General features: G+C 53.5%; 1 protein-coding gene across 6 annotated transcripts in view; it reads left to right on the top strand.

Annotated features, from left to right (window-relative positions):
* PSD (pleckstrin and Sec7 domain containing) overlaps positions 1 to 26,252 on the top strand; it is a 48,765-nt gene that overhangs the window by 1,221 nt on the left and 21,292 nt on the right. For 4 of the 6 annotated variants that reach the window (XM_032695611.1, XM_032695614.1, XM_032695613.1 and 1 more), the window contains exons 2-6: positions 1,998 to 2,117; positions 11,215 to 12,115; positions 12,197 to 12,299; positions 12,961 to 13,429; positions 19,059 to 19,502. In XM_032695611.1, the coding sequence (XP_032551502.1) occupies positions 11,339 to 12,115; positions 12,197 to 12,299; positions 12,961 to 13,429; positions 19,059 to 19,502 (1,793 nt within the window). In that variant the 5' untranslated portion in view covers positions 1,998 to 2,117; positions 11,215 to 11,338. Of the gene's footprint in view, positions 1 to 1,997; positions 2,118 to 8,173; positions 8,282 to 11,214; positions 12,116 to 12,196; positions 12,300 to 12,960; positions 13,430 to 19,058; positions 19,503 to 26,252 lie in introns of those variants that run through there. The other 2 variants (XM_032695612.1, XM_032695616.1) reach the window with 2 other exon arrangements.

Consider the following 26,252-nt stretch of genomic DNA (forward strand, 5'->3'; position numbering starts at 1 on the left):
ACCCCCCGCTGGTGCGGCACTCGCACACCACAGCCCCTACATGACCCTGGGCAGGTGACCCCATCTCTGGCTCGGATCTGAGCCCCGCCGCCTTGTGCAGCATCAAGCTTCTGACCACTGCTGGCATAGGCACTATAAAAAATCCACCTGGCAAAAGAGCAGGACCCACATACAGTGAACAAGTCCCAAACACCCGGTCCCGAGTTCCCTGGAAAGCAATAACCTGTCTATGCAACTTATTCTGCTCATTCCCTTACAAGGCAGAAGCTGGTTTGCAGAAAGGTTTTGTCTCCCCAGTGCCTGTCCTCTGGGGGAAGCTACCCACGCTGTCTACCCCGGACATGTGGCTCCCCGAGTTAGCACAGTACCTTTCTCACTTGCAGAAAGACAACCAATGCAGGGATTTAAAATTTTATATGGGAGTTAAGAGTGCCCCCAGCCATGTCCTGGGACAGCCCTTCCTTCCCCTGGAGTGGGGGCACTCTGTTCTTAAGTTCCTGATGAGAAATGTGCCAGCTGGCAGTCCCTTAATATTCCCCCTCTAAGTGAATGCCTGTGGCTGAAGCTGGCTACAAGGAGGGGTTTTGAAATAGTGGTCTTGGTCTGCGGACAAGGTGAGGGAGTACCAGCAAGCGAGGGATTGCAATGCTCAATTACATCTGACCTTTGCTGAAGGCTTTCTGTGCCAAAACAGACCTGGCTGGGAGCCTCCAGCTTTTGTTGAGTCCTTGCTTGAAGGAACTGTGCTGTGGATTGCTTTTTATCCTTCCTGAGCAATATGTGTGGCAAGTGGGACCTGCTCTGCTCCCACACTTACCTCTGTTTATTTTTTTCATTTCATCTGATCCAGCTGGGCTGGCTGAGTCACTTCCGCAGGAGCCTGCTGGTAGCAGGGCTCAGAGGCAGGCAGAGAGTCAGCCCAGGCAGATTCTTGATACAACAATGAAGTTGGGAGGCACTGTTATTTTAGAGGCAGAAGTGAGACGTGGTTGTATTTGTTTCACCTCCATGGTATCCCAACCCTTTCCTGGCTTGTGCTGCACATACAGAAGGAGAAGACTCTCCTACCTTTAAGACCTGGTGCCAAGGCAGAGCCTCAAGGTTTGGTTAGTGCAGGGCCATCTTCACTGAGACACTCACGGCACCACTGAGGAATCACGCTTAATCCAGCTCACTTCAGCCTGCTTGCAGGACAGCATTCACCGTGCCAGGGCTGGAGGACTGCTGCCTCTCAGGCTGTACTGACTTTTTTTTCAGGTGCAGCTCTCAGGGTCAGCATTGCCCTGGGAAACAATGAACAGCTCTTGGATCCTGCAGCCTGAAAACCGGTTTCCTGACTCACCACCACAGCAAGTGCAGTGGGGTGCTTATTCTGACAACCCTCTTTAACTCTTGAGTTCAGTGCAACCCTGATTTTGCTGTCTCAACAGTTAGAGGAGTGCAAGAAAGGTGGGGAAGAAGAGGGTAAACATGCCAGCTGTGTCAGGGTATAGCAAGGGTGACTGCCTCTGAAAGGGCAGGGCCTCCCCAGACACAAACCAGTCATTCAATACCTGCCCAATAGGGGCAATTGAGTCAGGCCCAGCCTCATGATCAACAGGCAGGGTCATGATGATGGGGCAGGGCTGAGCTCCACCTAGGACACCAACCTACAGGGGAGGGTCCAAATCAACAGTGCCCACAGCCTGACATAAGAACAGCTTAGCTAGGCTAAGCTGGAGACCAGTGCTCCTATAACACTTAATGGAAGATAAGAGCCCCAGGCTACTCTTAAACAGAGCCACTGGGCCTATGGGCAGGAGTGGTGGAGGCTCCAGGGGCGGCTGGTTAGGACCACTAAGGTTTATTAGGATCCCAAGAGCCGTGAAAACTGTTGGCCTGTGGGGGAATTGATAGGCAGGCAGGCAGGCTACAGCTACAGCTACACCTTCTGAGGCATATGTACCAGGTACTAGGAATTACGAACACTTCCCAGCTGTGAAATGTGCAATGTTCAGATTGTTCTGCAGACGCAGAAAGAGCATCAGAGACTGTTACTGTATTGTAGAGGTGTGTGCTGAGACACAGCTTTACACCATCAGGATGTCCAGTGAAGCCAGAAACTTAGGACTACAATGGTAAGGATCCCAAACCACTACTGTTTTTACACTCATGTCTGTAAAGATTTCCTGTATGCAGAGTGATTGTGATGTAGCTGTACAGCACTGAAGTACAGGGAGTGAGGGGTGTTACCCACTGTAACTTCACAGTGAAGGGACAGCTCAGGGCAGACAAACTTGAAGAACCAGAGCTTTGTTCTGCTCTGCTCAGTCAAGATTTGCAGAGAGCTTCTGCCTTTCTTGTGGCATATGCTCTGCCTAAGGTGGGTCTGCATTTTTCTTGAGAGGTGCCTGTAAGTTTCCTTTTTAAGCTTCAGCAAGATGTACATTTGTAGTTGAGCCATAATACCTCAAACTGTCTGCCAAAACAGCTTTGAGTTGGCCCTGACGAGTGCTGGGTTGTGACACCTGCAGTCCTTGCAGAACAGCTGGGGAAGTGTATTGTACAGGTACCTTAAACAAGCAGGGGACACTGGTAAGGTCCGTGGCTCTCCTGTTATCCCAGTGACTGCTGATGTCCTGTGAGGGAAAGCAGGGCTCCTGCGTCAGGCCTTGAGCTGATCCGTAGTAATGAGAGACCAAGTTGAGCCCTGGGGGGAGGAAGCAGATTAGCTCACAACAACTGCTACTGCAGCTTTCTTGTGTATTCCTTGGAAACACAGGGTGCTAGCTGCTCTCAGAGCCAGGGCATGGCATCTTCATCCTCATGAACATCCCCTGAAGTGAACAGAGGCTTCAGCCAGCCTCACTGCTGTGGCAGTGCTGTGCCTATCTGTGCTTCTGAAGAGTCTAGAGGAGGAGTTTGCTCTTCACCTCATCCTTTGAGAAGCAGAGGTGAGATTTAGGAAATTGGGGCCTGAAGGGAGGGGAGTCTTGTGCTTAGAAGAGCTCATCTCAAGTCGGGAATCCCAGTCTTTGGTTCCCAGAGATGCTCCTGATTTGCTGGCTATCATAGGCGAGTCTTCTCAACACATGCCCCTTGACTTTTCCCTTGCATTGAAAATGCAGTTATTTCCATGTCAGAGGTGTTATAAGAGGTTGGTTGGGTTTCCTGAAGCCTGCTAGGGTCTCCAGAAGCTGGTGTTGTCAAAGGGTACACAACTTATTTTTAGGAGATCAGTACAGTGCCAAGCCAATAATATTCCGATGTCCTAAGATCTATCACCTCATATGATGGCTTGGCATCTTGCTGGCTAAACACCTTTGTCCTTGCCCTTTTGACTTTGGGGGCATTTCCTTTACAGTTTTCTACTAGTCTCAAGTGGGACAAGAGATAAGATCTTGTCAAGGATACCAGTAGCTCTGCAGTGTTCACTCCTTTAAGATGTGAGAGCTAGATGAATGCAGAATCACAGAAGTTCAGTAAAGCCCCTCAACACTCTTTTTTCCTTGGACTCTCACCAGGTTCTTTCAAAGGATCTGGCTCCATCTTTTCTCTGGCTGCAGGATAAGTCTGACAGCCTCCATCACTCTCAAGGCTGGAGTAGACCACAGCTGGACTTCTTGGTTGCGTGGGAGAAGGTGTTGAGCTCACAGGGCAAGTTCTGCTGTCAGTGAGTGCTGAGATTGCACAGTGCCACCAGAAGCCAATTTTAAGCTGGTGAAACAAGAACACATGATGAGTTCTGTTCAGCTCTTCCCTGTACATGTCACCTTCCTCCTTCTCTTATTGAGAAAAGAATCTGAGTATACAGCCAGGGCTGAAAAAAAATAAATAGAAGCAAAGAAAGGCCAAGTTCTGCAAGTCATAGCTGAAAGAGGAACATGCATGAGAAGCTACACACAAATACAGGGTTGTTCTGCAGCATGAATCTACTGCACTCAAGCTTTCAATGTGTCCTTTGCATGTATCTCCACACATCTCCATGATGGCAGGTTTTGCTCAGTTTTCTGGATATACTTGTAATTATATATAATGATCTTCTAGGGTTTCCACACCTTTTACACAATTCTGTATGTGCTATGTTCTCCCTGTGCTGGGTCAGGTTATGTGTCTGGAGCTTATTGTCTCTTTTCTGCATAAAACGCTCTGTATTCATTACTCTTACTTCCCCTGACACCCTTTCCCCTTTTAAATCTTGAGGATGAAGGTGTGGGGAAGGGATCACATCTTACTGCTGCAGAGATTAGCGGGAGAGCAGTTCTAGAGATCTGTACTGCAGCACAAGGGTGTCCTGGGAGGCTACACCAGAGAAGTGTGATTTGGGTTGCTTCAAACTAAATTTGTCTCTTTGATGCAGTGACTCATCATGGTGAGGTGGGTCTGGTGAATGACCTGCTGGCACCCAGGAATCTCTGTCTTTAGTGGAGAGCCCACCTCACCACCCAGAAATCTCTTGCTTTCCTTCAAGACCATCTTTCCCTGAGCATCTTTTTACCAAGTGATACTCCCACACAATTGTTCCCCTAACTGCTGTGTAGGGAGATTATTTATGGCTCAAGTTGTGCTGAGGCCCCACCTCCCACGTCCCCAGGACAGGTTTTATCATGCTGTCATTTCTGTCTTCATCTTGACAGAGCAATGCTGGTGCAGGAGGAGGCCCACTCACTGTGCAGGTGCTGCCTGTCACTGGGACAGAGTCTAAGGAGATTTCTGTAATAGCAGGTGCTCCTGGGGCGTGACAGAAATATTTTGTTACAGGCCACTCTGAGGATCAGCACACAGCTTTTGACACCATCTTTCTATACTTCTACTCTTTCAAGTCTGCGCTCCTCCTGCGAGGGGGAGAGCACCAGGTAGCGAGCTGGGACACTGAGTAGGGCACTGGTGATTGGGCAGGCAGCAGCTATCCCTCACATAGGCTGTAATCTGCACGGATTCGTCTCTCTGGTAAGACATTTTGCAGTCTGCCCTCTTCTAGAGTGCCTTTCACCCTGAAAAATCTGTTGTGGTCCCACATGACTGCCCCATACAGGGAAGCTGCAAGAGGCACAGAACTGTGCACTTGTGCTCTCCCCAGCTCCAGGCTTGGTGGGGGGGGGCTGCTGGCAGGATCTCCAGTGCTGTCTTTTTACCCTGACTAAGCTGTAAAGCAGCATTTGTATAACAGACTGTCAAGGGAGGCTTTTTTCACTGTTTATCCTTAACCACCAGTCTGGTGGAATAACAGATAAGTGCATCAGCCCATTAAAGACTTGGCTTATGCTGCAGTGGCTTTTTTAATATACAGCTAGGAAGTGGTTGGGTGTTGGCATCAGAGGCAGAAGGCATTAATTAGAGCCATGTAGTTAAGTCTAGGCCCTGAGGGAACACATGCAACCTAATTGGTTGCCCTGGAGCCCTCAATGCAGAGATGAGGGGAGTTCATCTTCCCTCACCGTCACTGGGACTCATCTACTGCAGGGCTGGAGTTGCTATTTCCATGATACTTCCAGTGAGCCTGGTGAGGAGAACCCATCTGCTGATGAAGTGACTGCCCCCACTTGCTGGGCTACAGCGTGCCCTGAGTCTACAGTACAGCTGCACTGACTTTGGCAGCAGTGGGGCAGAATATGCCCTTGTGCCCTTGTGCCTTAAGCACGAACTGCTCATGAAACAGCCCTGACAGCCCCCCTAGGCTCAGAGGAGCAGCCCTGGGGTGCACTGGGATGTTTACCCCCAGTGGAACTCGAGCTGCAGCTGCAGGAGAGGCACCTTTCTGGAAACTGATCTGAAGCAGATGTCTCTTGCAGGCATCAGCCCCTCCTGGAGCCAACCGCAGGAAAGAGCTCATCTACGCCCTCTTCACCCGAATTTTATCTAGATCTGTACAGTTGCTGGGACACTATGACATCTCAGGTTGATCTCTTCCAAGCCAGAAGTTAATCACTGATGACACCCACACCTTTCTGGCCTTTGGGGGTGAAAACTGAGTTGCAGGCTTACAAAGACAAGCCAGTATTGCAATAGTTAGAAAACTCTTGGAAGCTGTCTGTTGCAGAGCCCAGGAGGCTGAAAAGGATGACATGGAGCTGAGTGGACTCTAATGCAGGAAGGATGTGGTACCTGCAGGCAAGGACTGGAGGTGATGAAGTACCCAAGTGACAGTAAAGAGGATTCCTAGCGCACTGCACTCCTGGCTCTCTAGCTAAGCCCAGTGGACTGGGGTTGTGGGGTAGAGTGAGGGAGACTTCTTGTCCCCTTCTGTTATCTGCCAGAGGGGTTCTCTGCTCTTTCCTGTCCTGAACCATCTGGGGAGATATTCACAGCAAGGAGGGATCAGGAGAGCCAAGGCTAAATCCTGCTCCAAGCAGGGCTTATGGCATTGCTGGCCAGACCCACATATGTGGGCACATCTTTCAGGAGTTATAAGGCTGTGGGAAGGTGAGCAGGATGTGGTAGGGAGAGCAACAGCTACTGCTACTGCAGGGTAAATGGATGTTTTGGACAGAAATGTATTTTCTGTGGATGGTCTGGATCTCCACTCCGGATGGTAGGAAAGGACCTCTCTCTTACCTTCTGCAGCTCTCAGCAGGGCTGCCTGCAGGTGCTGAGAAGGCACAGACATGCCTTGTCCTGGTATGGACACACTGGGAAAGCTCTGAGCTCTTCCACTTGGTTAAATTTGTCACTCTAGCTGTGGCTTAGAGAAAAGCCTTCCCTCTCCCCGCCCTCCTGCCATCAAGAAGCTGCTGAAGGAATCAGGTCGTTGATCCCACAGCAGTGAAGCCCCTAATTAGCCCAGCTTCTTGGAGTCTGCCAGGAAAGCCGGCTGTGTGTGAGGCAGCTCTGAGACCCACGGTCCTCAGTGTGGAGGAGAGGGGCCCTGCGCAGGCATAAGTCTGGAGAAGGAGAAAATGGCAGCGCTTTGATGCATTAAATATGAGGAGAGCCTGCCCAGCCTGATGACTTCTCCCCATGTTCCCATGCCTGGAAGGGGAGAAGGAGACACACTTTCTGGGTGACAGTGGGCGCAGGTGGGCATGGAGCTGGGCTGGATGCAGGTGGGGAAAGCAGCAAGGAGAGGCAGCTCTTCCCAAATTCCTCTTGCAGGCATTATGTACACGTGAAGCCCCGGCTCTCTTGGGCTTCTTCTCTCATGCACATTTAATAATGATTGCTGGGCTGGGTAATAAATTGTTGTTTAATAGCAAATCGATCTGGCAACCTGTGTGAGCACAAGTGCTGGATGCCAGTCCCAGCACTGCCATACACAGAGACAGCACACTGGCAGCACAGTGGCCTGGAGCCCAGCCACAGCACCTCTCACCTTGGTACCCAGCTGTCCTGTATGAGCTCTACTTGCACATGCTGCTGGTGCCAGCAGAGCCCACACACCTAGGCAGGATACAAGTGATGGGTGTTTTTCCCCCCTTGTAGCTAGGAGTGGTTTCCTGAGATCGGTGTGGCTTTTACCATCTTGGGGGTGCCGTGACACTGTGATGTCAAGTCCCTGGTGTCTTGAAACACCTTGGCACATATGGCTGTGGTGTGCTTAAGGTGATGACCTTTGCAGAGATAAATCCCTGGCACAGAGCCCATACTCTAAGGCAAGGACCAGCAGCCTGGGGATGTTGGCCAGTGGCCTAGGCCCCATGGCAGCCTATATCTTCTCATCCTTGTGGTTCCCAAGCAGTGGTGGAGCACATGGCAGCCTGTACCCTTTAGCACAGGGCACAACACACAGGGCTGTGCATACTCACGCATGAGGACACGTGCCAGCGGCCCCATAGTAACTTGCACGCTGCTGAGCAGGGACATGCCTTGCATGGCGATATGCACACCGATGAGCGCAGATGTGCACACGAGGACACTGGAAGACACACGGCGGCATAGGGGGTCGCACCGCCAGCGCACGAGGTTCACACCGGCACAGGGGGGTGTGCACACCGGGACCCGGGATGTGGAGGATGCTACACGGAGGGGGTGGACCCACCCTGCCGCACAAGGGACCTGCACCCGGCGGCGGCGTGGATTCGGCGGTGGCTCCTCGTGTGCCGGTGCCACCGCGCCGGGCGGGGCGCGGCGCCAGGCGGGGCCTTCCCATTGGCTGTAGGGGCTGTCAGCGGGGCGGAGTGACAGCCGCGGGCCGGGATTAGCGCGGCGGGGAGCGGCGTGCTGCGGCCGGTGGCACCGTATCGGACCGGACCGTGCTGTGCTGTGCTGTACCGCACCGCACGGTGCCCGACGGGCCGGGCCGGGCCGGGCCGGGCCGGCGGCAGCGCGGAGCAGCGGCGCGCAGCATGCGGCGGCGGCACTGCCGGTGAGACGCGGGGAGCGGAGCGGGGCGGGGCGCGGAGGGGACCGGAGGCCGGAGCGGGGCGTCGGGGGAGCGGGGAAAGTTGCAGCAGTTGTTGCGGGGACCGGGGCGGCTCTGCGTCCCTCTGGCAGCGGTGACCGGCGGGCAGCGGCTCGGGGCTGCGGTGGCACCGGCGGCACGGGGCGGGGCCGAGACCCCCCCGCCGCTGTCGCGGAGCGGCCCCGGTGTGCCGGTGCGGCGGGACGGGTGCGGGGACGCTCCCCAGGCAGGGAGAGCGCGGCCGGCGGCTCCGCGGGGGGAGCGAGCAAGCGGGAGGCTCCGCAGGCTCCCCTGGCCGGGGGGGCTCCCTCCTTATCCGGATGGATGTCACATCCACTCAGGGCTGATCCTGCCGAGACGGGAGGTGCCGGGCAAGGGAGGCCGGGCGGGGGGTGTCGGGGAATGAAGAGCATGCTCAACCTTAGCTCAAAGGGGGGGCACATCCCCTGCCTAAACACCCCATCACGAAGGGGTCCCCTGTTTACCCTACAGCCCTCGGACCGCCAGGCACCCCGTTTTGGTCACCACTGCATCCCCCGAAACTGCTCCGTGTCCCCCGAGAGGGTAGAGTCATCTCCCGGCGGCCATCCCGCCCTAGCCCCGTCAGGTGGCTCGGCAGCCACAGCCTGGTTTCGCCAACTACGGCCCGTCGTGTGAATTCAGTCCCCAGCCCTGCTCTTGCTTCCGTCCCATCTCTGTCCCGTTCTTTGCCCATTTCTCTCTCATCCTCCTCCAGCTCCTGCGCGTTGTCCCCACACTCCCGTGGCGTAGGTGTGCTCTTCCCCCGCAGCGTAAGCAGTTCCTGCTGGCTGCTGCCTTCCCACCGCATCACTCCGCCAGGCAAACGCCTGCATGGGGGCCAGCCATCCCCTGTTGCACCGAGTGTGGCTCAAAGCAAGGGCCGAGAGGCATCCCTGGACATCCCTTTGGCCGCTAAGAAGGGACAGCCAGGAGGAACAAGTTTCTTTTGAGATGTTTTATTGAACAAATTAAATCCCCCACTGATGTGCAGCTCCCAGCTATCACACTACAGCTCCCAAGTTTTCCTCTTTGAATGCATGCCCAGGGTTGTCCAGGCAGACAACCTGTGAGCTTTCATTTGCAGGACTTCTCCTGCCTTTAGGCAGCGGGACCAGCAAGGCTCCCTCCAGCCCACTGGTGCTTTACAGCCCAACCCCTTCATCACAGTGATTTAAAGAGCATCCATTCAATGCACAACTGAAATCAGCAAGCAGGAAGCCTTAGCTCCATCACTGGTTTTTCATCACAGTTGCATTTGTGCCTTTTACCTTTCATTATTAAAGAAAAGCTCACTCCACTGGATGGTGTAGCCATCTAGCTTTGGTGGGTCAAAGGCAGGCATGGCCTTTACTCTGAATTTGATAGTTCTTTAATAACCAGAACGACACTCTGCTTATCCTGTTTATTCTAGTAATAACTCACATGCATCGAGATAGGCTGTTTTTTGTAGATTTGTTATGCTACAGTGAATGCAAACTATTCCAAGTGATAAGTTTTTTCCTTGGCATGTGTGTCAGTCTGCATTGAGATAAAAAGTGGAATTTCATTTGAAATATATAAACCCTGCATCTTTATTATTTATCAGTTAACTTCAGCAACCTTGAATGTGAACACAACCATAACAGGAGAAAAAGATTTTAAAAACAGTAACTGATAAATTAAACACGAGAGTATATTTTTGCAGTGAGTGAAGTAAAAGATTGCTGCTGCTCAGCAGGAGACAGATTTTTTAGCAATGTGATAGTGCAGATAGATGGGCGCCTGTCCCACAGGTGTGATTTGGGCTATTTTATTAAGAGTTATGTCTCTACATCTTTGGAGCCTAAACACTGTGAAAAATCGAGCCCCATGTCCTTTAGGAATTTAATCCTGTCTGGTTTGCACTCGGTAACAGGGAGAAGAAATCGTGTTTTCCTGTTTGCAGCTGGCATTTGGTTTCTCACTTTCAAATGGTGAGAGTGAAGGACTTAGTATCTTGGCATCTGTCAGAAGCCAAATGCAGCCAAGCAGAATTTTCTTTGCACATTAAGAATTCGAAGAAACTCAGGGAAGGATAAGTACAAGTTTTAGTTCCACTGGGAAAAAGAAAAATAGCAGTGGGGCTGATGGGGGCGTCGGGTCCTGCCTTCCCCTGCAGACACCCACCCATTGCTGTGGGGTGTCTGACCCCACCTCTGGGTAAATGGTCTCTGGGCAGAGACAGGCAGGCAAGTGAGCTGTATGCAGGGCAGGCATGCCTTGTTCCCCCAGGCTGGGATTGTCTGTAACCACTGCTTTTTGGATCTACTGGTGTTGACAGCTCTGTCTGCGCCACCAGTAGTGGCTGCGGCATGTGCTGGTGTGACACAGTTTAAACCCAGACTGACCTCCAAAGAGAGAGGCTCCTTGCCCTTGCCGCTCATGTTAAACTCATTGAGCAAGTGTAATTGGAGGATGTCTCAGTGATCCAGTATATAATTTTTTTCCCCCTTATTGAAGTGATTTTAGTAGGCTATAGGCTGTGGGTAGTAAATATATTCAGCCTAAAGCAGAATAAATGAAACCCATTTTATAGTGTGCTCTCTCACTGTGTCTGGGGTGCTGGTCTGTGGGGTAAGTGTCTGAGCATCCTGGCACCCTGGGGAGAAAGCACACACTCTGGGTGCTTGGGGCCAAGCAAGGGACTGCCAGTGTCCCTGCGGTGGTGCTGGTGTGATGCCCTCAATGAACCTTGCCTGCTTCTTGCAGCAGGAGGGGATTTGCCAGGGGCTGTGTCACCTGGAGCATCTCTTGCTCCTGCCACAAGGACAGGGCCACTTTGGCTTGTCCTCCCTATGGCCACAGACTCTTTCTTGTGCCTTCCCTTCCCTAACCATCTCTCCTCGTCCTTGTTTCAGGGCTGCCTGAGGATGCATCGCCTCTCAACTCAGACATCTCAGGGGTGCCGGGAACCTGCCTTGCTGTGTCTGTGCCACCCTGCTGGGCTCCAGACCTGACACCTCTGTGCCCTCTTCCAGCAGGATGGCCCAAGCGGGGGGACCTGTCCGCTTCCACCCCGAGGAGGGCTGTGCTGCCTCACCCCCGCCATTTGCCCACAGGGTGAGCCGACGGCCCTGGCTGGTGGGGGGGAGCCTCGAGGCTGGGCGGCACAGCCCCCCGCCCTGCCTCACCCCCAACCTCAACGCCGGCCGCCTCCACCTGCTGCGCAAGGGCCTGGCACCTGATACCCGCCGCTGCCCCCTCGGCCTGTACAGCAGCACCGGCTCCTTGGCCCGCAGGCCAGCTGAGGCGGCACCCTTTGGCAATGGGAGCTGCCCGGGCACAGGGAGACTGACTGCCCCCTGCACCCCACGGCGGGGCCGGCCTGGCCCAGCCATCGCCTCCCTGGGCAGACGCAGCCCACCAGTGGCAACAACCCCGGAGGGACACAGCTCTGTTGTCACCTTCCGCTTCATTGAGAAGGCCAGTGTGCGGACCCTGGGGAGCCCGACAACGCCCCATGTCCGCTGGGAGAATGGCCCCTACAGCCTCAGCCGCAGCCTGGAGCTCACTGGGGACATGGGATCCTCCCAACCCCAGACCTTGCCCCAGGAGCGGCTCCTGCACACACTGAAGCTGGAGGCTTCTGCATCTGACCCGCTCCTGGCCGGGGACAGGACCCCAGGGGGGACACGTCCCTGTGGGAAGGAGTTCTGTGCCATCAACACCAGCTGCCTCTGCCGATCACTCACCAATGGGCTGCCAGAGGAGTTCCCTACATTCTCCAGAAGTCCCCTGAAGCCAGAGCCCCGTTCCCAAGTAGGTACTGGGGTACCCCACAGCGGGTGTGGGGCTCTGCCCTGGGGATCCATTGTCTACTCATCGCTCTTCCCTCTGCAGGGCAACGCTTGGCTGTACCCCCGGCAGAGCTCGGCCCATGCCCAGCGCATTGCTAAGGCCAAGTGGGAATTCTTCTATGGCTCCTCAGATGCCCCAAAGACAGGTAAGAAGTTGGAGGGGGATGCCCTTGGCTGCACCCACCCCTCCTTTGCAAGTCTGTATTGCTGCCAGGACTCTCCCTGGGGCTGCCCGTCCCTCGGGGTTTTTCAGCACCCACCAGAAAGCCAAGTCTCCCCCAGTCTGTGTCCTTCTGGGGCCAAATCCTGCACACACCAACCTCCCTGCAGAGTCCCCTGTGGCCATGCAAAGGAGATGACACAGAGCCCATGGCTGCCTCTGCAGAAGGGCTTTTGGGTTCAGATGGGGGCTCAAGGCTGGCTGTGGATGCACTAGCCCTGACAGCAGCCTGTCTCTGCCTCTCACACTCTTTTTTTCTTCTGCCTCCCTGTTACTGTTCCCCAGTGCACATCATATAGTGGAGTCACCATCCCTAGAGGTGTTCAAGAAATGATTGGACATGGCACTTAATGCTGTGATTTAGTTGACACGCTGAAAAAGTTGGGAGGTTTTGATGTTGGCAGGATGATCAAAGGTTGGACTCGATGATCTTGGAGGTCTTTTCCAATCTTAATGATTCTATGACATGTATCATGAATGACACATGAGTTCTTCGTGTGTATGTCTGTGTGATGCTGCAGGAGTGGCTCCTCAGAGCTCTCCAGTGCAGCTCCCCGTCGCTCTGAGTGCTTGGACCTTCCTTGCAGGCTCTTCTGCCCCTGACTCCACATCCTTGGCTGAGTCCCCCCAGAAGCCTGTCTCCCCACTGCCTGCTAAGCCACCAGTGTCAATACCTGAGCACAGCCTGAGCCACGTGGAAGTGGAGATAGAAGTGTCTCCTCTGGGCAGCCAGAAGCCTGGCTCCTGTGAGACTGGGATTATAAGGAGGACAGTGAAGTACTCTGAGACAGACTTGGACACTGTTCCACTGAGGTGCTATCGTGAAACCAACATCGATGATATCCTGGCTGAGAAGGAAGAAGTGGATTCAGCAATTGAGAGCCAGAAGGACAGTGAGAGCAACCCAAGCTTTGGGGGCACTCCAGGCAGAAGAAACAGCACACCAGAGGAGCCCCCCACCTCAGGCACTGGCTGCTTGAAGGATGGGCTGCGGGACAGGGACGTGGACGAGGACAATGAGGTGTTTGCAGCAATGAAGAAGGAGAACATGGAAAGGTGAGGCTCTGCGCATGAGGGCAAAAAGTTCCTCTTACCCTCCTTATTATATCCTGCATGGCAAAATGGGCTCTGCCAAAAAGTATCTGACACAAAAATCCCATTAGCTCCATGCAAGCTGTGTTTGTGTGTGAGATGGGATTCCTGGATTTCACCACAGGGACTGGGACTGGGAGGGGGCCCTCACTGACCTATGGAAAGAGTAAGGCAGCACAGGTGATCCAGCCCTGCGCACTAGGCTCACCCCTTGGGGAGCCCTTGCAGCTCAGGTTGCCTGGCTGAGTCAAGACTTCCCACCATGAGTCCTGAGGTTAATTACATCCTGCCCTGGTGCTGCCAGGTGCTGGGGTGATGGTCTCAGGGTACCCGAGCACAGGTCGTGTCCTGCAGCTGCTCTGGACTGGCAGGTGCTGCCGTACTATCCTACCCTCCACATATGACTGTGCTTCAGTGGTGGGAGCGGTCCCATTTGCTTGACCTCAGCAGGTATTTGCCATGTTTGGGAAAGAGTAGGGGATACATTTGGATGCAAAAAGCCTTTTCTTGCCTTTTGTATGATTTTTCACATGTGTGGCAAAACACCCTGTGCTGGGAGGCTGATGGAGTGGGCAATACCAAGGTTATCGTTCAGTTGCCTGCCCCTGGGCAGCAAGTGTGCTCCGAGCTGCTGTCTGCCCACTACCAGGCATGGGCAATCAGGACCTATGAGACATGGCCCTTTGGCCTGGTGGCACGAGACTGCCCATGGAGTTTTCTCTGGAGTGGTGGTTTGACCATGAGAAATGACGGACATCATCGGGTGGATGCCTGCTCCAGAGCACTGTGTGGGACAGACACCTGGAGGGGAAAGGCCCTGGCTGAGAGTAGTAGATGCCTGTGCAGGCAGTGGCAGCCAAGGTAATCTCCTGGCATGTATTGTCAAAGAGTCTTGAGTGAGGTGAGGAGTCTCAGAATCATCAGCAATTGCTCCATGGGAGTCGGGAGAGGTTTCATCTGGGAAGGACAAAACCAGGGTGATGCCTGGGATGCTGTGTGACAGGATGCACTCACCCAGCTGTGCAAAAGGTAGATGGGGGGCATATAGGTGGAAAAAAAGGAAAAGGGAGGTTTTGATATTGGCAGGAGGAAAAAAAAATGAAAATATACCCCTCAGTGGTGCTGCTGCACTGGGAAGAAAAAAATGAAGGTGCTTGGCTGATAAGGAGAGAAGGTGTACATCCCAAGGGGAACTGGGTTCCTGTCAGTTTGTCCAGCCTTTGCATCTCTGTTGGAGGGGACAGATACATCACTTCCTGCCACCTACCCTGTTCTCAAAACATTTGAGTTCTAGAGAAAAGCTGAAAACAAGCCACCGGTAATGTACTTCTTTTTTCCAAATGGCATTTTGAGTAAGACGTAAAGTTATTACCACTGCAAGCAAGTTCTTCATGTTGCTGCAACAATTATCTTGCATAGTGGTATTTTTTTTCCAGATATGTACTATGCTACTACAAGTTGTATGAGCTCTAAGCCTAGACCTGCTTTTTGTCCTCTGAGGCACCCTACTGTAGCTCCCCAGGCAATGCTGAATGCTTGGATGTGTCCTTAAATGCATTGTTGCTCCTAAAAGATGATGCTCCTGGTATAATTACCAATGTATAAATAGTGATGTCACGTTCATTTTGCTCGGCTTCTTTGTAGACCAGTGGGGTGCTTTTGCTTTGCAGTCCACTGAATATTCCCCTGGTAGGTGCAGACCCTGCGAGCAGTGTCTTGAAAATTATGAGGCTCAAATTGCGAGCTTGTTCAGTCCCTGCATCACAGCCCTGGATTTTTGCTTACACACTGTTTTGAGCTCTGCAGCTGCAGTCCTCATCCCTGTTTACCAGTCACTAGTATTGATGTTTTCTACTTCAAGCTTTCTGCTTTGCTTGCTCACAGGAGCAGTGAAGCTGGGGCAATGAAGGAGCCCCCCCGACTCCCTGGACCTGGCACCGTTCTGCTGCTGCAGGAGCTGCTGAACCTCAAGCCTGTCTTGGTAGCTGGGAAGGGCCAACCTTACAAAATTATTGAAGCACTTTTGGATGCTGATTTTCAGTAGATATGTACATCTATTTGACTATCTAGCTCTAAGTATTTAGCACCCTCTGCAAGGGGAACTTTGGCTTGGTACTACCTTGTTGTACTTAGTATTCTGGCCAAAGGTCAGAGTCTTCTTTGGTGGTTTACCCTCCCAAACTAAAAGAGCATGCTAATAGCAAAAATAATCCAACACCAAATCAAACAAGGCATGAAAAGCAATGTAAAAAATGGTGTCTTCTTCCAGCAAATCTGCTCTCTGAATGTATTTAAAGTCAGATCTACTGACTCTAATGACTAGTCTAAGCCTTTACTGTCTTTATTCCCACTAGTCCCTGAGAGCCAAGACCTGTCAGTGAGAGCAGGCTCAATTCCCTTCCTCCCTGAGCATCAGCAGATGTGCTGGCTAAGCTGTAGGAAGAGCCTGGCTTGGCCTGCATTGTGGGTGCCTTGGGCTGATAAGAGAGAAGAGGCCTTGCTACGGGGTGCCCTGGTCTCCTGAGAGCACAGAGGGCTGATGGGAGGCAGTGATGCTTTTTCTCCCTGCAAGTAGAGCAGCTTTGCCCAGGAAAGCCCTTAGATCTGCTGCTTGGGGAGCCTTTCCAGAGCTTTTGTGCTCACTGCTTAGTGGCAAAAAAATAGCTACAGGGCAAGCCTTGTTGGAGATTAAAAAGATGGTTATGGCCTCAATTTCATCAACCGTTGAAGCAGATGCTTAACCTGCCTCAGTAGCCACTCTGCTGTGTTTTGCTGAGACTGAGCCTCTGACTCAGTCCAAACTCGCCATGGAGCCATTGATCGGGGTGATGCTCCTGCATCCCATGGGCTTGGTCTGGAGGGGGGATGCTTGGGGTGATGCTGGCAGGCACCTGGCAATGAGCAGGAGAGACACCTGCAACTCTTGGGGAAGGACTGAAGACAGTGTGATGGCGTGGATGTGGCAGGGGAGCGTGGACAGTCAGGAGGAGACTGCAGTGCCTGTGGTCACTACCTGTGCCTGAGCATGGGTCAGAGTTAGGACACTGAGCCCTAAGAGCAGGCTGCTGCCATGCTGGAGAATTGCAAAGGAGCCTTTGGGGAGTGCAGGGAGCTACTGGGGCTGGTCTGTATGTGAGCTTTTCTCAGAGAGGAATAAAACGAGGAGCTGCTCGATGGTGCTGTACGGTTTTACCTTCTCTGAACTGAGCGAAGATCCCCACACAGCGCCTGCTGTGCCTGTGCAGGCTGGAGGAGTGGAGCATGGTGGGGGCAGTCAGCAGTCTGGAGGGTCATAGGAGCATTTGGCAGAGAGTGAAAAACACTGAGGGCCAGAGGAGAGATTTTCCCCTCTTCTTCCCCTCACCAGGGACAGCACAGCTCTGCAGCACCAGACAGGGAGGGCAGAATGAGCCTCTTCCCCTCCATCAGCCATCAGATGCAACTGGAGAAACCCGGTTGCTCAGATCCCCGTGGTCCCTATATGCAAACCTTTGCCTGAAGTGCTGCTGGCTTTGGCACTTACATGCAATGCAGTAGAACCATCAACTCCCAGCATTCACTTCCCCTCTGTATCTGCCTGGCCCTCTTCTAAGGAAGGCTCACTGCTCCTCCCACACCAGCTCACGGCTGGAAACCTATTTGATTTCCCGCTGCCCGTCACCCTTGCACAGATGCTCAATTACAGCTTCTTAATCTCCTTCTTTCCTCTGCTCCTCCCAGCTGTGTTTGTCTGGCTTGGTGTCAGTGCATTGGCCCTTCCTGGGGGACCAGAGCAGAGTGTGGGGGGGCTGGGCAGAACAACAGGGGCTGATGAAGCATCCAGGTCTGAGCAGGAAGCATTGCGCATATGCTGCTGTGACTAGATCCTTCTGGAGCTGAATGGCTTTGTGCTTGATATTTTGAGGTGGAAAGATTGCTTCCAGAGCTTGGATGGTGTGGACAAAACCAGCTGTAGTTTTTTTTGGCTTGATGGCAATATACTTGAACACAAGAATGAGTCCAGCTCCCTCTCCTGGGAACAAGATTCCTTCCGTCTGCTGGCATTGTCTTCCCTGGCACAGCCCAGTCACCCTCTTTATGGATTTGAGGTGCAAAACAGTCAGCAGCATTAGCTTGGTTTAATAGCATGCAGCTGGGTGTGGGGGATGGTGAATGCACATTCACATCCGTAAAACACATCTGCAGATGTTAAAGAGGTCTCTTCTGCCTTGTCCTACCAGAAAGCCGTCCCAGAGGTGGCTGCTCCTGGGGCTTCTACAGGAATGGTAAGAGCATCAGGTGGTGCTGCACAGCTGGGGAAATGCTGGTGGATGGGCAAGATCAGCCTGCACCCTGCCTTGCTTACCTGTGTCTGGCTTTGCTGCACTTCTCTTGAAGCCAGCTGGCACTCTGGGGGAGTCAAGCTGCCAGCTCTTGGCCTGCTGAAGTAATCAGGGTGAGATTTTTGAGCAGCATGTGAAGGCTAATGAATGAAAATCATTTGGTGTGTGTAATAGCAACACATCTTCTGAACCCTCTGTACGAAGCTGTGTGTTCATAACAAATGTTATGACAGACTGGAGCAGTTCCTCTCCTTTAATCAGAGGAGAGAGTGGCATAACAAGTGCTTTTCCTCTGCTTTAATATAATGATAGCGGCTTATGAGTAAAGTAGGCTTTTAGGGCTGTGTTTGTGCTTGTACAGCTGAAGCATTGATGTTCCCTGGGTTGGAAATGTCCCTGCTGTCACGTGCTCAGATGGGTGGGTAGGCTACACTTCACCTCATTTACAGGACAAAACATTCAGGGCTCCAGGGTTTAGAAACTTCTGTGTTGGGCTGGACCCAGACCAGCATTGGAGACAGGCTTGGCCTTTCTGTGGGGCTGACAAGATGATGAGCCAAGACCAAGCCTGGCATCTAGGACATGGGACAATTCAGATCCCCAAGCCCAGAAATGGGTGTGAGGCTCTCTCTGTACTGCCTAGGGAAACCTGGGGCTCAGTATCGCTTTGTGCTCAGTCCCAGATGTCTCCTGGGACTTAACATCACCTTATGATGGGTCCAAGACATCTTCTGGAACCAGCAGCAGACCTTGCAGATGGGTATTGGTCATGCTCTGAGCAAGGTGCTCAGTGACTCAGTGTGCAGTGTTCATGGAAGAAGGTGTCATACTGTGCTGAGCAGCTTCAGGAGGAGCCTTCTGGGTGGTGGAAGCTCTGAAGACTCATGAAAAATTCACCCACTTCCACATTTGGTTGGAAATGGAGCTGAACCACATCCTGCTTCTGGTGCTTGAGCCCTTTATTGGATCTAAGCTCAAGCCAAGTGATTGGGAGCAGTAGCCATCTCATAAGCTTCTTATGAGGATGAGCCACTATAGGAACAAAAATCTGTGGCTCATTAAAGGAGAAGCATATGGCTGGAGGGAGGCCAGCCCAGTCCCTCTTCCCATGATGTCTTGGGCAGGTGAGGCATTTCCTTGGTGGTCTACAGATGTTCAGAAGAGATTTCTGCCCTCCTCAGTTTCCTTTTGGAGCAGCATGTGGGCTTTTGTTTCAGGGCCTTGATCCCTTGCTCCTCAATGACCATTCTTCTCATTTTCTTTCCCTCTAGGATCATGGATCGAGACACACAGGGTATGCTCAAGTCTCCAGTGCCCTTCCTACTAGGGCACAGCCTCTCCAAGGATGGCATGGACTCTTTCAGCAAGCATTTTGAGACCATCATGGAGTCCCATCGAGCCAAAGGCACATCTTACACCAGCCTGGACTCCATTGACATCCTTTCCTCCCCGGCCCGCACCCATGGGACCTTTTTCACTTTTGACCTCCCAACTCTCACCCCAGAAATACAGGGACAAATCCGAGACAGCGCCAAGCTCATTGAGGAGAACTTTGCTCCTCTGGCTCATTTGGAGCCAGACTCTGGGACCAGTTCAGCCACAGATGCCCCCTGGACAGAGAGGGAGGAGGAGCGGGGCAGAAGACGGAAGGGTGCTCGGCACAGCCCTTGCCACTCAGTGGACAGCTTTGGTACTCCCTTGGCCTCCAACACAAGGTGAGTGGCCAAAATTGCTTGCTGTCCAGCTGGACCACTATGGCTTGATGTAGAGCCTAATGCTGAGGTCTGTTTTGCAGCCAGAGTCTGACTTGTGTTGTTGGGGAAGTGTCAGGACTGTGTGTGCTGGATTTTCTGGGCAGTGGCTGATCAAGCCAGTGATCACCATGGTATTGTGGTAGGCATGTTGATGGGAACACAACTCTTTTTTCATTTTTGCCAGCTTTTTAGGTGCAAGAGGGCTCTAAGGTTTCCTCCAGCCAAGCAAGCGGGGAGTCCCAGGACTTCAGTCCTGTGGTGGTTTCCATTGCAGGACAGTCCAGCATCCATGGTGGCTCTAGGGAGAGGCCAGTCAGAATTTAACTACCAGTAGAAATTTGACAGCCTTTCCCTACTGGGGGCTGTATCCCTTGCCATCTGAATAGCAGCCTCTTGTTTCTTGAGCTATTGTCCTGACCTCCTGAACCTCCTCAGCCTTGTTTATTTTGGGATATGAAGGGCAGAGATGAGCACAGCCCACCAGAGACTCCCTGTACATTGCTCCAAGCCTGTGTGCACCTGGGCTCAGGATGGCTGCCCCTTGCCTGGGGAGATCTCTGGTGGAGTGGGCTGGGGGAGCTCAGCCCCACTACTTCCAACCTGTCCCTATCTAAGTCCATGTCCAGGCTGAGACACCTTCCTGCACTCCTCCCTCTTCCAGCAAGGTCTTCTGCTGAAACACTTGTGATGTGGCAGTTTGATAGGCTGCGTCTTTTCCACACTCATCTGGGGTGTGGACAGGTCTGGCTTGGATGTCAGATCCAGTCCAGTGGTTTAGCTGCAGAGTTGGTGGCTATTGGAGTACCTGGTGTCTCATTCATGCCAGTGCTGACCTTCCTGTTTTCATTGCCTCCCTGCAAGGTCTCTCTGCTCAGTGACCTTTTGTGCAATGCCAGAGCATCCTGAATCCCTCATCTACTTTCTAGGCTTAGGCTTTGGTCTTTTCACCACCAAACTGATGTGACTCTTGGTCACAGTCTGTGCCATCCTTGTAAGGTGGGTTTGTGCTGTAAAACCGGTCATGTCTGGGAGATACAAGGCAGAAAGGGTGGCCTTATCCAGCTGTGGTCAGTGCTCTCTGCAGGAAGAATTGCTTCCTATTCCTCTGTCAAGGCAAGGGACTGAAACAAAGCACCCTGGAGAAACTGAGAGGACAGTATCTGACTTACTGTCCATGGGATGCCACTGTACCACAGCAACAGCGCCACAGGGGCACAGGGAGATGTGAGGGTGCAAAGACAAACGCAAACACAGCTAGCAGCAGGGATGACAATGAGGTGGCTTAACAGAGGTTATTCCTCACTGGTTTATAGTCAGTGGAGCACAGAGCATGCTGACAGTGCTGAGGACTCTGCAGCACTGTGCTTCCCTCCTGGCTCAGGCTTCAGAGCAGCACTGGGCACAGGCTGTGGAGGGGTATTGTATGTCCCCCAAGCTGCCCTATATCTTTTCTGAGCCCACCTTTGCTGAGCCTCTTGTCTTCTCCTCTTCCAATAGGACTACCTTTGGTGGCAGGGGAACGTAGGGGAAACCCAGCTGCGGCTTCCACTGTGCTCCCTGGACTGGGGACTCCAAGGCTTGGTCTTCCCAGTGTACCATAAGCTCACTTCTGTTACACATGCATGCAGAGTCCCAGGCAACTATCTTTCCCCATTTAGAAACAATTCCCTTGGTTATCAGTAGGTCCCTGCATAGCTCTTAATTTTGTCCAGTTCAGGCCCTGTTTCTTACCAATCTCCTAGGCTACAGGTGATGTTCAGACCCACCATGCTGCCCTGCAGCAGGTGAGCCAGTGCCCTGGCTCCAGTAGAGGCTGCAGGAAAGATGATGAAAAATGAGATGTGGGAGAACAGAGCCCAGCAAGGAGCAGCCCAGCTCTCTGCTCCCTGGTGTGGAGTGAGCCTCCCCTCATAGTCCCCATAGGCAATGGAGAGAGAGGCAGGTGTGGTTGGGATTTGCCATCTTGTGCAGTGGAAAGGAGTGGAGATTGGAACTGGGAACAGGAACTAGGCTGAGAAGGCATGTGGCACCAGGGTCTGAGACAGCCCATCATCTGCAGAGTCAGTACTCAGGACATAGGGCTTTCTGGCAAGGGAGAAGTCCAAGAAGTTTCCTCTTCCACATCACTGGTGCCATCAACTTTCTAGACTGAGTGGAGCCGACCACAAAGCTGAAGTTTCCCACTTAGTTTGAGGAAGAAGTGTCTGTGCTGATTGCTCAAAGGTTCTCATGAGCTGGAACCAGCAGATCCTGATGCCTGGCAAGGCTGATCTTCTCGAGCAGAGGGTATCCTTGTAATGCTCCCACTAAGGGGTAGTTAATGGAAATTGCTGAGGAAAACTAAGGAACCTCTGCAGCCTTTGTAATGCTGGCACAGAGCAAGGTGTTAGCCACTGCCCAGGGTCACTGCAGAGTCACAAGCAGTATAGACTGGCTGCCGCCAGTGCAGATGGGACCTTGGGCAGGGGGACTCTGCGGTGGAGACTGTGCTTTACACTGTCTGTCAGTCTCAGGGTTGGCAGAGGTGACTTCAGGCTGCAGGGTTTCGGTATGAGTGATGTGGTGACTGGTGATGAACACCAGTGGGTCTGGGCCTGTGCTGACCTGCAGTTGTCCTTGTGCCCCCCAAAATCTTTGGTGTTCATTGTTGCGATGCTTGGGATTGGGGTCTGGGCTGGAGATGGCTCTGCATCCTGTGACTTTTTGCCTCTCTTGGTGTCAGGGATGGCCAAGTCGGTGATGCCCCTGCATTGCTGGGGAAGTGTGGTGTCCCCTGCAGCCCATGGCCTTGGTTCACACAGCCTTGTTGCTCATACCAAGGCTCTGGTGTCCCTCGGCACACGATAGTCTGAGACCACGCTTTTATCTTGACCTTGTATGCAGAAAGTGTGTCTAAGTGCAGACCCAGAGACGCCTCCCTGGGTGCTGGGATGCATGCACCTACTGCAGCAGGCTAGATTGAAAGGGAGAAAGCAGTGGCTGAACACCCTCCCCCCCTCCCCCCCGGGGCACCCCGCAGTGGTGGGCACACCCCAGCATGGGGCAGAGGCTCTGCGAGTTGTTTATCACCCCATTTGGGCAGGAGGTGAAGGTGTGCATGTCCCCTGCTCTGGCTGAGCAGAGGGCTGCAGTTAAAGCAGTCTGTTCCTGTGGCTATGACATTGACCCACAGAGCATGTGTGGAGGCATAGCCCCCCAGGGCTGGGGGGGTCCCTCTGGACAGGCGAGGCTGGCCAGGGACAGATGCAGTGGTGGCGAGACGTCGGGGCAGGAGCTGGGACAGCCCTGGAGACTGCAGGGAGTCGCTTCTGCGGTGGCAGCCAGACTTCTGCAACTGCAGGTCCAAATTGCAAGACTTGGCCAAGCTGCCAGGTGCAGGCAGGTGCCCAGAAGATCACCTGGCTTGCCCAGTCCTGTACACGGGCAACCGGGGCTGCTGGCCCGCAGGCAAAGCAATGCAGGCTCTGGGGCATCAGCCCCGAAGGGATGTAAATGGGCAAACTGCATCTCTCTGGGAGTGTAAGCCCCCTGAAATCCAGCTGCCCAACTTCCATCCCACTCCCCTGGAGCCCGCGGAGGGAGGGGACGTGACACGCCCCCCGAGCGGGGCAGGCTATGCCGGGACCTCATCGGGGCACGCCTGCTGTGGGACAGGAGGAAGGGCAGGCAGGAGAGGCAGCATCGAAGACGGGGCTGCAAACCGCCTGGGGAAAAGGGCCAGGCAGCACGGCGAGGGGCAGCACGCCCGGAGCCTCGCTAGAGGGAGAGCTCATCCCTGGAGCTGCGGCTGCGTGGGAGCAGCGGGGAGCCCGCGGGGCTGGGGCTGCCCCGGGCGGAGGATGCGCCGCCACTCAGAGCTGCGTCCCTGCCAGACCGCGGCCGCTGGCGAGTGCTGGAGCGCGGGGCTTGCCAGACAGCTCCGCTGCTGTTCTTTATAAGGTCTCTTTTGTTACTGCAGCGGTCGGGGAGCCGGTGCCCCTCCCGGGTCCAGCGCAGGTCTATCATCTGGCCTGGGCTCCCAGGTGGCACTGGGCAAACTGGTGAGATGGTGCCCAGAAGGGCTGTGCCCAGTTTGGGGCCCCGTGGGGTGGATTCAGCGTGTGATGCTTGAGGTTGAGGGTGAGAGCTGAGCAGAGAAAGGAGGGCAATGAGGAAAGCATGGAGATAGGGGAAGGAAGGTGTGGGATGGGCTGGAGTGGGAACACAGTAGAGGAATAAGGCTAGAGAACAGGATGAAGAGGTCTCACCACAAGCATTGGCACAGCAAGAAATGAAGCACAAGCCTGGGGGGGTTTCCCCCATGCATTTCCATGTTGAGCCATGAAGGCCAGCAGGAGCCAGGACATAGGACGCATTAGCCCTCCATGGCATAGAGGATGGGGACAGTGGATCTCAGGGAATGGCAGTCTGCCTGCAGAGGCACGAGCAACAGCACATACCTGTGGGATGCAGCCCCATGTGTCAGGTGTTAATTTAAGTTTTCAGATCTGACTCAGAGCCCCTAGGCTGGGCTTGGCCCAAGAGTCTGTGTCATGGGTGGCTGGGTTTTTGGTAGCGGGGGGGCTACACAGGGTGGCTTTAATTAGAGACCCAGGTTTTCCTGCGCTGACCCCACGCATCTGTGTCTCTGAAAGAGAAGACAACCCTCCACCTAGCAGGTGAGTAACTGGATTTTAAGGCTCTCAGCTGGCTCCAGAAATTGTTTGGTGGGATTGCAGTGTCAGTCCTTGTCCTCTGCAGGAGTGGTTGTGCCCCTCACAAGAGGAGCTGGTGGGATGGGGTGATGGAGGACAGGTAGACAGCTCCAGAGAAGGCTAGTGCTGCAGGGGAGGTTCTGGAAGTCTGCAGAGAAACAGGACTGAGGAGGGGCACAGCTGCCCAAAGTTCAGTCCTACCTGGATCTGTCAGCAGTAACGCTGGTGGGTACTGCTCTGGCTGGGTGATTTGAGGACCATGTTGGACTCAACAGCTGCCAGAAAGCAGCACCAGCCCCGCCTATGGTTAGAGGCTGGCCTGGCTGACCTTCAAGTGTCCTCCCAGCCCTAACTTCAATTCTGCGAGGAATGAACCAGCCCAGATCTTGGCTGTCATAAATCAAAGTCGCTCCACTGAGACCGATGGAGGGAGCTGCGTTTATTTAGCTCAGCCAAAGATCCGGTCTGGTACATTCTTAGCAGCAACATTAGGCAGGCTGGGTTCGCTTGGCGGAGGCATTGGGCATCTAGCCCTGCATGTGGGGCTTTGGGAACTGAGAGCAGAGTGCTGCTCTGCCCTATGCATGTGTCTCTTGTGGACTTGCATCAGGCTCCTTGCCATGTCCCTTCATGGTGCAGGATGAAACCAGCCTCATCTGGGGAGCAAGAGGCATTTGGACTGCGGTTGAAGGTCTTGCGTTTCCTACAGCAGGTGTCTCACCTGGAAATGTGTCAGGCAGGATCTGGACAGCCCAGGAGCTCAGCTGAGCACCCCCAGCTGAAACCAATGGCTACTGGTCCCAGCCTGTTTCCAGGGAGTCTCTCCTCTCCAGCTCCCGGGGACAGATTGTTGGTGCAGGAAGGATCCCACCATGCAGGTACAGTGTGGGAAGAGTTCCACCATGCAGATGCATTGCTGCTGGCAGCCAGGAGCTGGAGGTCAGCTCCCAGTCCTAGTTTTGCAGAGCTAGTGCCTTACGGCTGCTTCACATCCAGGGGAGAATTTGCTCCTGGTTGGTGGCAGCCATGTGGTGCTGAGTGAGTTTAGTTGATGGTGTCAAGGTGGAGAGGATATCAGGATTCCTGCAGTGACACAGTGCTTTGCAGCCAGGGAATGTGCTGTGGTCTGTGCTGCTGGGCTCCAGGATGTTGGCCAGAGGAGAAGTATGGGGGTAAGATGATGAACCAGCTCCAGGAAAGAAAGGAGTGTTTAGCCCTGAGAAGGAACATTTGGGCCCTGGACAAGCATCTGGCCTGGGAGAAGGAATGTGTGTGGTGTGGTGGCCCTGAGCAGGACCATGGTCCTGCAGCAGCTCCCCGGGGCTGGAAACACAACGTGGTCCTTCTGCTGAGCTAGAGTGGGAGATGGTCAGTGAAGAGCCTCTGTCCCAGGGCAAGCCCTGATCTGGACTACATGCCTCCCTTGCAGAGACCCCCAGAAGTACCTCGCTGTGACTGACATAGCATGTCAGGGGACTTGGGCTCTCTAGCAAACACCTCTGAGGTGACAGGGGGACCTGTGCTCCAGATGACGTGAGTGGTGGCAGCGGGGAGAGGGATGAGCCAGCACTGGGTCTGCTCGGGCATGACTTATTTCAGTCTGAGGATACTTGTGCAGTACCGAATTTGATCTTTGTTCCTTAAGTGTGTACCTAATGTAAAAACTATTATCTCAGTGTTTCTTCAAGCCAAACTAGAATGTCACTTTACAAAGTACACTAAAACAACCACTCTGAGACATTAGCTCATTGGCAAGAAAATTAGCATCATCTCAATTGCCTCAGACATAGACGTGTCTCTTGCTCTGCTCTCCATTTGCTTGAGGATTGGCCTCTTGGTTTTCTCTCTGTTAAGCTGCACATTCTCCAAGCTAGCTGGGGCATTGAGTGGTGACAGACAGGTGCCACAAGGGGGGCACTCTGAGTCTATTGAGGCTGATTGTCCATATTTAACAGAATGAGAGTGGCTTGAGTGATGGAAGAAAACCTATTTCATGCCACGGTTGGGTTGTGCCTCA

The sequence above is a fragment of the Chiroxiphia lanceolata genome, chromosome 8, assembly GCF_009829145.1.
Source record: "Chiroxiphia lanceolata isolate bChiLan1 chromosome 8, bChiLan1.pri, whole genome shotgun sequence".
In the NCBI taxonomy this organism is placed as follows: domain Eukaryota; kingdom Metazoa; phylum Chordata; class Aves; order Passeriformes; family Pipridae; genus Chiroxiphia; species Chiroxiphia lanceolata.